Source organism: Vollenhovia emeryi, unplaced genomic scaffold, assembly GCF_000949405.1.
Source record: "Vollenhovia emeryi isolate VEMERY1.0 unplaced genomic scaffold, V.emery_V1.0 DF939134.1, whole genome shotgun sequence".
Taxonomy (NCBI): domain Eukaryota; kingdom Metazoa; phylum Arthropoda; class Insecta; order Hymenoptera; family Formicidae; genus Vollenhovia; species Vollenhovia emeryi.
In genome coordinates, this window is record NW_011967232.1 from 2,410,178 (window position 1) to 2,423,934 (window position 13,757).

Consider the following 13,757-nt stretch of genomic DNA (forward strand, 5'->3'; position numbering starts at 1 on the left):
GGCTATCAGGTGAGAAGTAATGGCGTTAGCCCGTCCCCAGAGGCCAACACATCAGTTAGTAACGCGGTCGTACGGCTCGAACGCGGACCATATTCACCACCGCGATATTTCGTCCAATTACGTGGATAATCTGACGCCTCTCCCGAATGACGAACCGCCGGCTTACCAGGAGAGTTAGCATCTCTCTCCGTCGATTGATATCGATCACATATCGACGTACGCCCGGTAACCTTACAGATTACTAATTACAGGATGGAATGACTAATTTCTAAAGAATGTGAGTGGAATCATCATTTAATTTTTTACGTCATCACAAATTTATATTTAATTTTATAGTAATTTCGTAATATCGTTATATTTTAATATCGTAATATCGTAATGGCATAATAATTGAGCAAAATACATTTTAGGTTTCTAGCAAGTACTCGGATCTGTAATTCTGAAATATTATTTAAGGAAGTACGAAATCTTTAAAGATTACTAAAATATCAGCGGTTTGGAAAGTTTCCAACGGGAGTTTCGAACACGACAACTTCCATTCTCTAGACTAAATACTGAATATTTTAAAGAGAAAATGAAAGAATCGAAAAAAAAGATATGAGTAGACATTTTCGGAGAAGAAAACAGTTTATGCAAATGGATAAAGTATGTGTAATGGTTCGATATAAATAAAATATTCATAGCATCTAAAAGGTGTTAAACCCCTCAACGGTCATGCGCTATGCGCGAGCATAAAAGTTTATTTCCTCTTTACACAGTAATGTTACGAAATGTCATCTTATAACGTCAGCTATCAGTTTAAGTTCTTTCCAACATATATTTTCAAGGCAGTAAATATTTGTTACGCGAGTGCATTATCCTTATTTAAAATAATACATATAATCGACGCGACACTCACCGCGCCAATAATATTTTCCATATCCGCATTATCGGATTTTTCTAATACGTTCGTGTTCAATGACCAACTTCCATTTACAATGAAATTCGCTTGCATTTTCTAATGCATTACAAATGCCCGAACAACGCGAAAAGAGATGAAACTTTTTGCGATGTCATGCTCATTTGCATTTGCGTTTTAATCAACGATACTTGGATATACGAGCTTTTATCTTATCACAAAACTAAAAATAGCAATTATTGTTACTAACAAATTTAATTTTCCCAGAAATAAATTAATGAAGAATACTGTTTTGAAAATTAATAAATTTTATTGATAATCCTGAATTAATATTATATTTGTATTATTATATTTTACTTTCTGCAGGCATAATTAAAAAATACTAATAGACGTAATTTAAAGCATAGTTTACATTTTCTTCATCTTTATTCTCTGAATATCAAATTAACGTTTTCGTTTTAATATTATTCGGACGTGTTTATAATGGTTTCTAGCAGAGTTTTTAATAATGTATCTGTAATTGTAAAATTGTGAAATAACATTGTCAAATTGAGTGCAATGACGAGTGCACATTCGAAGGAAAAGAAGAATAAAAAGAAAATTATTTCGTGACCTTCTGGCTACGTAAGAATTCCTCAAAAATATTGTTTTAATTATCGTTGACTTTATGCACAAATCAATTGTAAGAACAAAATAAAACGATATACGCATACAAATAATTACTTCGTGAATAAGAATGTCAATAGATAGAACTACAAACGCAAATAAAATAAATTGCATGCATTTATTGACACCCTAAGTCGATTTTAATGTAAGAACGTTTCCAATTAATTTGTTTTATTGGCTTATAATAAATCGCGCATCACTTCGCCAGCGGATAATCAGTGGATCACGCTACGTAATCGACTATTTTTCCATATCAGAACGCGCGACATCCATATTTATCAGTATCAGTTTATACGGCCGGCTTAGTATAGAGTAGTGGTTTACGATCTGACGATCCTCTGAGCGTCGCCACTCGGCGTATGCTTGGAAGGCAATGAAAATTTAAATTAGCGCGCAGAAATTAAATCCAACCTTTATCCTTTATTGAGGAAACCCTCCGGAATCTACAGACGGTTTGACGTCTCGCCTTCCCGTGCATTTCAACTCCGACCGACAGACTGGCTTGTACTTTTTGGTCTCGTCATAATTAGTAATTAAGAGGGTAATTAGCATCGATCTAGACGGATTCAAGGAGGTAGACGTGTTCTTGGAATGTCGTATGGTTATTTTTATCATGTTGAAACGACAAGGATGTCACGACCGCGCTATCATCGGTGCATTATTTATATTGGTGTCTAATGATTGTCAATCTTTTACAGCAGGTACTAACATAATTCAATAAATGCTTTACTTATTCACTGCCGTCACTTTAAGTTGAATCAGAAGTAACCTCTTATTGCACTTACGACTATAAATAACCATTTTATTTTTTATGGAAAATATTACTCGGCTATTGCTGCAAGCGCCTACGTTCAATTCATTTAAAAATATAGTAGGGATTAAACGACGTCCCGAGAAATTCAGCGCGGAGCAGTGTTTTGATAATTTGTGGCGCACGCATTAAAGAAATTGAAACAGCATACCCCATCTCTATGCAATTGCACTTTTGGACAAATTACACTATAGTTTGACGGTATGCAGTGATTATATCGCGCACCTGAATAATTGCGTTCTGGCCACGCTTACTCAACCGAATTTTGATGTTGGACTAGGAGAGGAATAATTAATCGTTAAAGCACAACATCCGTTAGCGGGATGGATGATACCGGTTTGGAGATGTAGTCGTCTGTATTATTGTATTCTCTCACATAAATCATATTATTCATAGAACACGAAAGAAACGTATTAACTTTCATATATTGCGTATAATGCAACTTCAATTTTCCGTAAATGCAAGACATAAAAAGTGATTATGTCTAAAAATGGATTTAATTAGTCATAATCGCTGACATAAACACATACAGTTGCGTTCAATATCGGAGCATTTATAAAACATTCCGCAATACGCAGATGATACATTTAATTATCACGATATTATCTGTAAGCTAATGGCCAACGTATTGTTTCGCTTTCGAGAGCTTTATCGCGTCTATTATCTATGTATATACATATATTACCTATATGTGTGTTTATTTATTTTATCTCGAAATTATATCTACGAAAACATAACTTCAAGATTAATATTAGTTAATATTCAAATTACGAGAACAACAAAATTTCTACATTTTCAATAAATACTATGTTTTAGCAAGAACTAAAATTTAATGTCTCGATCAGATATTATGATATTGGGATACTATGCCACTTATAAGTTGTGTGAAATTATAAATTCGTCCTTAAACGTTCTAAGCACCTGGTAAAATAATAACTTCAACTAAATGAACGTCGTTGATCGCGAGCATAATCTCGTGATTAATCCGCAAGTATAACGTATATTTAAACAGAAATAGCAATCTAGGAGTGACCAATTTAGGGGGAAGCAATTTGGCATCATTTATCATTTGCATGCGATATGTGTTATCGACCGGCACGTCTATCGGCAGCATTATGAAAGTTATAACTATCCTATCCGGCGTTAAGCTCCGAATATCATCAACTCTACTCGGTTGTCTATTCGCGAAAATCATGGTAAATTAATTGTGACTCACCACTCTCGCCATTATAATTTATGTTCTTGCCATCCTCCCGTCGCCACATGACGTAAGGCTCCGGATATCCGGTCGCTTTGCACGTCAACGTCACATTGGAGGCTTCGCGGACCACCATGTCGGTGCTGGTCTCTTTGGTAATAATCGACGGTGGTACTGTAACGCAAACGTTTGACAAATTATACTTTCGCAACAGTTATATTTGCGTGAATTTGAATTCTTTATACGCTTGTCCGCAGACACGTACTTTTACAACGATTTGTTCGAGTTATTGAATGATACGGTGATAGAAATATAACTTTCTACAAGACTGTAATGTACAAATGACTCCAAGTATAAGAGGTGTGTGTATTTTTTTTAAAATTGACGTAAAACATTGCTCACCTACAACTTGTACGTAACCCTGACGACTCTTCATTGGATCCGTATTCACCTGGCACATGTACCATCCGCGATCAACTTCCTGAACTTCCTTTATATGAAGATACCACGAGCGGTGATCATTGTACGATAATGTGATTCGGGGATTCTGAGTAATTACGTTCTGATGAATCGACAATATAGTTTGCGTGTCGACGCGCACCCATGCCACCTGAAACATACGATAAAACATATTTCTTTTAAACTCTTTTCAACTTTACACTCCCGCTTTGCCAATTTTTTCAATTATCGCAGTATCTTTAACGTCTCCTATTCCCATTTTGTTTAATTATAGTAATAAAACGCAAGATTAATTGTGGTGCACAGTATTGAATGATAAATAGTTAGATAACACTTACTTATTTGCCATTTAAACTAAGCCAACTATATTTTAAATAAAAAAGTATATTTCTATACATTTTTCTCTTTGAAAAAACCGATGTATTTCATAGACGTTATTCAATATTCGATTCGTCTGTAAAATTTGTCTTGTATATGAGATTTCGACGTAACTGATATATGATATCTCTTTTTCATTCACAATAATTTTGAACATATATTCTAACGAGTTTATACATGTCTCGCTGAAAAATATCGTATTCGTTTCGTCCTCTTAATAATCGGGTAAAGTTGTACTCTCCAACCCTCATATACATACATCTCGAGAACTGACGGAGGCTTAGAACTACTCACTCTTCTTCCTACTACCGCCTGTCTCTCACACACTTTCGTCGTTGAATTTTCGATACGGGCAAGAGGTTTCTTGAGCATGCAAAACATGCCCGAAGTCTCGCGAATTCTACAGCAGTATAATTTCCACCGCAAGCGCAACTCAAGTATGTTTCGTGTTTCCAGTAGTACGACTGGAGAGTATCGCCCGTAGAAAAGATCAGCTCACTCGCGAATATTTTAGCTCCCTGTATGTACTCGGCTCTTATGTATTTATATTGTATGTAGGCGTGACTTATATGTATTTATACTGTGCATGTATGCGTGACTGTGCTACGTGTTGTATGCGTATACACGCGAACGCGCACTTACACGCTCGTACCGAACGACGTTTCGTAGTATTCGTTACAATATCGCTTTAATAACTCATCTCGACACAATTCTTGACGTATTCTCATCGACATAACGGATGAAAGTCCATCCCACATTTGACAGTGTTGTCGTTAACAACGAAATCTGAATAGAAATTTATATAAAAAGATTACGTATGACCTAAGTTTAAAATTAAGTTGAATTCAAAATAATTTAAACACATTTATGAAATAGAAACGCTTTTATAATCAAAGATAAATGTAAATGCCATTTCTGTTTTTTTTTTAAGGAAGAACAAGCACATAAGATTTAACATCAAAATGTTACGAGTATAAGAAAGTTCACATTATTATTAGTATATTAATAACTTTAAAACAAGAACCCAGTTCATTATGTAGATTAAGACGTATGTACGGTATCATACTTTAAAGTATTTTTACAAGAAAAGATATGATAATTCTCGATATAAAAATTTACAACTGAGAATGTCTCAGCTGCAACATAGAAAAGCATTTAACGCATTTTCATATAAAAGCCTTTCGATTAGAAGGATGAATGGATAGTAGAATCGAAATGCCGTTGGAAGAAAATTTTTGAATGCGAAATATGCTTTCTCCTCGGAATGCGAGGAGCGAATACCGAGTGTACGAAAGCTCGTCGAACGACGAGAACATAAATCTTTCATCTCTCATTAAATTTTCAAAAGACGGGTGGCGGATACCTTGCAGATTATATTACATATACCGAGACACATTCCTGAAATGCGCTTAAAGGAAACGTATGAATTTAATTTACTCGCTTAATAAGATGTACTAAAATCCGTGACGAGTAGAGTTAGCTCGCGATACAGAATAATTTATAAACTTCTACTTGATTCTGATCATCATTTCAGGAAAGAAAGAACGTATTATTAGCTTACGTCGGGCTGCATTATTCCTGGCGAGTGTTGTCGCTACTCGGCAAAATGAATTGTATCCTATTGTTACGTCATCTCAATTAACTGAAGGAAAATGAAGCAATTATGCGAGGTCTTTGATAACGGTACGTAAACTAGGACCGTCCAATTCGCAGTCTACGGACCATAAACGCCGTAGGGATTTCAGTAGATACTATCTTCATTTAATTTGTGCAAGCGCTTCTTGCACGGAGAGGCAAGAAAAGTTCGAATCTTGCTTAATAGCAATTTGCCATGTTGAAAACGTTTTCTTAAGCTCACTTCAGACTATTTATAATTCGTGTCAGAATTCAGAACAGTATTCCATTTGTTATTTTATGTGTCTTGCAATAAAAGAAACCGTGGAAGAATCAGAACACAGAAATATATGCAGAACATACGGGTATATTAAAGTGCTGCACACATAAAATGCAGCGCAAACATAATCAAATACTTGGCATCAAAAAATAATAAATAGCAACGTTTCTATACCGAAATCTGAAGACAGTTTTAGCCAAGTATTGAATTCTTACTTTGACATATAAAAATTATATTCGTGCTAATACTTGCTTTTCATATAATAAGAACATCCACTTGTATTAGTAGCAGGTACTGTATTTATCCTGTTCTATATCCATTCTCATTGCTATCATTTCGCACAACGTGAATGGGGCAAGAAATAATAATGTAGAAGAAAAGAAGCGAGAGAAAGAGAGAAGGGGGAAGGGAGAGGGGGAGGAAGGGAAAGAATTTTGATATTTTCGATTACAATAAATATAGATAGGCGACCTCAATTTTTCTAAATGTTTCAATCGATGGCCTCGAATTTGCCTCGGGGAGCACGCGAATAATTATACGATAACAGTATGCCATATGAAATCCGACACATGTGGAACAGAAACGGGAAAGAAATTTCATTTTAAGCATGTTACCTTATAATACCAAAGGTTATACCATTAATTGTGCCAAACGACTGTAATCGATGGATTTAACGCAAAAATAATCCGAGTGGCTAACCATGTTCTACATGACATTTGACATACATAGAATAGTAATAAAGATAGTTAAATTTTAAGTACCTTATAATGTCGTAGGTTATCCACCACGCAAGCCAACAGAGCATCACGTCCCACGCTTACTGTCACGTTTTGGATTTCCTCGGCGAATCGGGGCAATTCGTCTGCAACAACAATGTAGGTGTGTTAGAACAACAAAATAAAATACATTATAAATATAACGTAGCAATTAGAACGAGATATTTCTTTTGCACTTATATCTTTCTAATAATTATTATCATTTAACGAAACGTAAACAGTTATAAATTTAGATGCTCAAGTGCACTTGCAAGGAAATATGGAGATTTCCCCACAGAGGGAACTCAAGATCCCTAAGTTGCAACGACCGTCGGAGCTAATTAAGTCTGATTAGCAATTTGTTGTCCTTTTCAAAATTACACCCCGTGGTATACATATGGTAGGGATAGAAAATATTGTAAACTGGAGAGTCAGCGTGGCCCTGGTTTAGTGTAACCGGCACCTATTTATCATAATCTGTTAAATTACCGTTGTCTCGGCCATTACGAACATTAATTTTTCTCTAAAACAGACTATAGTGTTAATTAATTATAAAATAAGCTACTACTATTCATTTGTATTTTTTTACGCGTTACCTTGCGCACAAACGATTAATACTCATTGCTGAGTAATTGCGAAATTGTGAGATGAAATAATTATGAAAGATACAACACGATAATATTGAAACGAATAACAATTTTTTCCGCCAAAGTTTATTTTTTATAAAAACTTGAAGAGATGGATCGCCAGTAAATAAAGAACAAATAATAAGGATAACGTCGACAATTAACTGGCACAATATATTTCGTTTAGAACATACAACGTTTCGACCAGTAATACTGGTCCTTATCAAGTATTAAAAAACAGTCTTCTACCGACCTTTCACAACAATTGACGTCTTTTAAAATATTTTATATCTACTCCATATGTGTTACTGTGCAGACTGATTCGTTCCTCCATGTATTCTTATATTATTACCAATGTTACCCATTTTTTCCTGTCACATCTAATGGGTTGTTAAGAATTTTTTAATACTTGATAAGGACCAGTATTACTGGTCGAAACGTTGTATGTTCTAAACGAAATATATTGTGCCAGTTAATTGTCGACGCTATCCTTATTATTTGTTTATTTTTTATAAAGGTTACATTATATCGTAAAATTATTATTATTTTACGAGCCAGCCATTGATAATTGCCTGAATCACGTGAAATTCGAAACTCTGCTAAAAATATTTGAATAAATGGTCTTACATTCACTGACGACAATATTTTATCTAACTAAACTGTGTTATGTCCGAAAAGAAATCGGCGCACAAGACAGATGGAAAAACGGTATGTGAATTCACGTACGCAGTAAAAAATAAAATGTTAATGTTAACAATTTTTACATGTCCCAAAAAGTCCACTCTAAATTTGAAGCTAAAATAACATTTATCGGGTGTGTTACTTTGTGACAAATTATAAATGTTAATTAATTAACACTACTCTCCACGTTTATGTTTATGTTCTTTCAATCTTAAGTGTGATGTAATAAAAACAGACAGGATAAGTAAACTGTACGAATAGTCACAAATCAGAATAGTTGAATTAATTTTTAAGAAATGTCAATATCACATGTTTTAGTTAATTTTGTAAAATAGGTGTGTTAAAAGAACTCAAAATAATATTCAATTTTTAAATAATATACATAAAGCGTCAAGTTATTAGGTTTACATATAAATATAACACATAAAAGTGTTACGAAAATAATAACATATACGTTTTATGTTAATTTTACATTAAAGTAAGAGTCAAATCTTGGTAACACAAGAAAATTTTAACATTGGAACACACGACTTTTTATTGTTCAATAATAAGATTTGAATTATTGGGCTACCTACATAGCATTCTCGTTGGTTATTTGATCTAGGGGTCTTATTTAACTCTATTGATCTTACATTAATCCTGATATATCCTGATATATTTTCGTCATGCTGTAATGTAATTTCTTCGAGTAAAACAAAAGAATAGAGAAATTTCTTAAATGTAAGGGATAAAATAACATCGACGATTATTCGCTTTGGCATCACTCACGTTAATAAATGTTCCTTTCTGCCGTGTACTATGCATCTGATCAAGATAAACCTGTCGCGAGCTAAGTACTTGATTAATCACTTCGACTATTATTCACTTACAAACGTTTGATGCTGGCACGTCTGCACGCATGTCTAGACAATGCATCGTCCGACCTGATTGCAGAGTTATTATCGTTAAAGCAGTGTAACGAGTTCAAGATTCAAGCCGGTCTCCCTTAAAAGCTTTTACCTTTGTTAATGTCTTTACGTTCCGAGCATCTGAATTATTTATGGGCACAAAGAACTCGCGGAGAACGGGAAACAGAAAGATGGAAGAAAGGAAGCGGGATAGAGTGGAAAATATCGTTGAAGGAAAGAGAGCGAAAGACAGTACAGAGGGACAAGCTTCGAGATAAGTTTGAGTTACTTTTAGGTCTTTTAAGCACGGCGGCTCGGATACAGGACAGTGTTAATTATGCCCCCAAGTGCTTTATTATAAAACACTTCGCAGTGTTAATTGTCGCGCCTACGTCGGCGGAAATGAAAAAAAAGGACGAATAACGCGCCTGAAGCAACTTGAAATTCATTGCGATGGTAAAATGTCAGAGTAAATGGTTTTGTAGGTCCAACTTGGCTAAAGTGTCGAGATGAGAGTTTTTATATTGTGCATCAGGAAGACGAGACTGGAAAGTTTTAATGCGGCCTAAAATTCCTACGTCTTGTACAATCGTTATTGAAAAATGCGCCGTGCTGATTCAATAAATATTTAAAGCTCTCGGATTTCGCTTTAAATTTCTTTTACGCTCACTTGACGCTCCGGGTCCGCGTAAATACGCTCGTTGTCTCGACTTGATTGGTGATACAGTGTAGTACGTTAAATTTTATGCACGCATCAACGAGACATGCCGCTGTCATAATGGCCGTCAGAGTATTCAACGTGTTAATGATAATGGGAGTGAGAATCGAGTGAAACTGCTGGAATTCGCAAGCACGTCCTCGGAAAGTCGTTATCAAACTGATTAACAAGCTTTGATTAAGGTAAGCCCATGTGTCGGTATGGCACGGAGTGCTTAATAACATGACTCGGCTCCGCTCGAAAGACACAATGCATTACATACTAGATGTACCGTGAATTTCGTGCATAACAGTCCGCAGTTAATGAATATGAATTTCTGCCATCGTGCAACGTACCTGCGAACAGTTTTGGAATAGGTATTTAACGTGAGCTCTCGTATAGTCGCGCGTTATCTAAACGGAGATGACAATAACCGTGAAATGTGCAGGAGCTATTAACTATATCGCTTGATCTTGAAATACCTGTCGCTTGAATCGCTAGGTAAACCTAAAGTACGAGACGTCCGGCGAGGCCTATTATCGAGCGCGTCTGTCTCGGGAAGAATTACAGGAGATTAAATTTAAATGTCTTAGGCTCGTGTGCTTTTAAAAAGCAGAGAGGTTCTTGACTGTACTGACAAATTGTACGGAATTCGGAATCCTATCAGTGACAATCGCGACAAAGGGAACGTCAATTTCACTCCGCGACATTTATGTCTCATCTCGTTCGACATTGCCGTACATACCGCCAGGGAAATCGCATCTTTGTATTTCAAGAGTTCCGACTCAAAGACGGCCTTATTTTCTCGTTAAAGAACGATTTAACGAGAAACGAAATTAAGGGTCACGCTTCTTGCCTCAGAGGCAACCGCCCCCGCGTTTGTCTATCTACGTTTCCACGGCGCACTTCGGTGTTTTCTTAGCACACTTCATCACCTTTAACCGCGCCGGAAACCGCAACAGCGTTTGACGGTGCCAAAGGTGATTCAATGGTTTCTCATTAAGTTCCTGCTTCACTTTGTCTACCTCTGTGCTTTTTGTTGCCATATTGCCGCCGTTTATGCAATAATGATTACCCTCTCTCTCCGCGGCGATTAGGAAGAAACCACCGACTACAGTATTCTTCCACATTACATTCTGTCTAAAATTAAGTATAAGTATAATATTAAATGGCATTTTTTCAATTTCCATCGCACTGAATATGATTTCAGTCTAGTGTAATTAAAGTATAGTTGCATTGTAACGAGTTACACAATAAAAGCGTGCTTTTAGCGTAATATGAAATAGATGAGTTCAGTCAGTAAAATCTGTTAAACTTTACTTGCGTTATTTCATTTTTTCTACCTTTTACAATTATTTGTGAAATTATTTTATTTGCGTGAAGTCAACTTTAAATTAGTAAGCTGTAGAAGAACAATTACACGACATTTTCAACAAAGTCATTTCAGAAAACAGTCGTTGAAACGTTAACAAAAATATTGCTTCTATTACACAAACAAATTCTCAAAAACACGTATATTTAATAAATCGCAAATGGTATCTGCGGTGGATTTAGAATTAAACACAGTTACAGAGTTTACATTATATAATGCCGCGGCCTGATTTGCGTTTGTTATTTCATCGTATATTTTTATCCCGTGGCATATCGCGTAGTCCGATGTGTAGAGTGTAAAACGAATATTCCGTTATACATACATATATGTTATACCGCGGTTCTATCATGGGATACGATTGCGCGGATAGCTACGGTAACTTTTATTGTGCAAACTATCATAAATTCCCGCGAAATTTCATTTCCAAACTGCGCCCTCGCTTTTCGGCTGCCGGCTGTATCTGCATTTTACAGCGAACTGCGGCGAAGGCGCCGGGCGAATCGGGCGAGACTATTTCGTCGAGGCGCACGGGAAGAAGTTAACAGTTGGACCGGCCATTTCCGCTAGGTATTTCGATCAAGCAAGATCTTACGCGAGATAACATTGCCGATTGTTCTATGCGCTCCTGCAGACGTTCGTCAGGGGAGAGGGAAGGGGCGAGGGGGAGAAGTTTCCCTCCCCTGTTGAAAACGCGCGACATTCGAGAAACGGTTAAAGCTGCATGACGTCCATACGAACCTACTCGGTGGAGGGCTCTTCAATCGGGAATAATAAACTTTTACTGCAAACTATTTCAATGAAATTCACGCTGAATGTAGGTTTTCAGGCGACGAGAGACGCGACGACAGAGCGGAACTATAACTATCTTCGGTTTGATCGCAATCTCATCGCGGTGGAACGATGTAGCAATCCTCAAAACAATCATTACAAGTTACATTATTTTAGAACGAAACCTACGTATACGCAAGATATCCCGCCCCGGTCAAAAATGCAAATATCTGATTATACATATATGTCTCAATTGTGTAATATCTAATTATATCCAATTCTAAAATCATCAGATCTTCAGAGACCTGACACTTTCATTGAATATTTAACGTTATCATCTATTGAGATCTAATTATGTTCTCTCAGGAAATTTAATTATAGATTTAGTTACATCTCAATAGATAAAGTCGAATATTCAAGGAAAGTATCAAATTTCTGAGGATCTGATGATTTTTAGAATTGGATCTCACGAGATACAGTTAGATATTACATGATTGAGATATATATAATGAAATTTTTCCATTCTTTTCCTGGTCTCTTTATCCCGCACGTTGTAAATGATATAAAGTAAGCCGTATTTAAAAGAGGAACGTACGTCGAATGTATAAAATGTCACATTTAGGCTGCCGCAATGTTTGAGCGGGAGTATAAATATTCGCATCGATACAACCAGCCGATTTGTGCGCTTCGACGAGCCTTTCAGATAAGAAAATCTTCGCCGATCGAATGGTTCGAACATGAAACTCGTAGGGATTTACCTGAAATGAAGTTAGAGTTTATTGGTTTACTGAAGTAAACGGAAAAGGACTTGTGCGAAACGTGCTCAATAATCTGTGCCACGAGATTATCCGAGTGCTGGCATCGTTTCTTTCGACGTGCTTCTACCTTCGCAGCTTCGCGTGGAAATCACGATGGAATTTTAACAAGTTGCAGCCCGTGGCTCGGGTAGCTCGCTCGGAAAACGCACAAAGACTTATGAAAGTCATGAGTTTCCTCTCGGTGCAAGCATTGTTGTTCTTCCGGCTCTTTCCATGACAAGTATTATGTACCAAGCGGTAAACACGACGTGAACATTCCTGTATTAAACAGAGAGATCGGCGAAGATCTTACACCTAGATTGCTTTAACGAACTCACGCTCGAAAAATTAAGATAGGAAATAATTACTGTTTAATCAATACAGAGTTATATTGCAAAATTTCTAAGTTCTCCAGATTTCTTTGCACTCTCTTTCTCTCTCTCGGATAATAAACTTCCCTTTTCTCTGACATTTGTGAGCTAAAGTACCGGCTGTAATTACAACGTTTCAAAAGAGGATGGAAATTGTGTAAACGAAGAGAAGATAAAGAGACTGGTGTACATAAGAAGAAAAACAACGTCATTAAATTTTGCCATCATATCTCTTAGCATAAAACCTAATGAAGGAAGGAGAGAAAGAGAGAGAGGGGGGGGGGAGGCGGGGAAAAACTCGCGTTGAAATATTAAAAAATTCTATAAATTAAGGGATCCTTTATCTCGTCTCTATTTATCGCGCGAGAAAATTTCAGACATCTCCGTCTCAACGGCGCGCTATTAGTCATTTTCTCGCAAATTCTACATTCTTGCAGAACTGTAAGCAGTCTCGGTTTCGAAGTCGTCATATTTCAGGATTTAATCCCACGGAAAATAT

General features: G+C 36.3%; 1 protein-coding gene across 8 annotated transcripts in view; it reads right to left on the reverse strand.

Annotated features, from left to right (window-relative positions):
* LOC105567825 (neurotrimin) overlaps window positions 1-13,757 on the reverse strand; it is a 187,638-nt gene that overhangs the window by 20,658 nt on the left and 153,223 nt on the right. For all 8 annotated transcript variants that reach the window (XM_012023027.1, XM_012023029.1, XM_012023028.1 and 5 more), the window contains exons 3-5: window positions 7,066-7,166; window positions 3,976-4,183; window positions 3,592-3,747 (exon numbers count right to left, since the gene is read on the reverse strand). In XM_012023027.1, coding sequence (XP_011878417.1) covers window positions 3,592-3,747; window positions 3,976-4,183; window positions 7,066-7,166 — 465 coding nt within the window. The remainder of the gene's footprint in view (window positions 1-3,591; window positions 3,748-3,975; window positions 4,184-7,065; window positions 7,167-13,757) is intronic.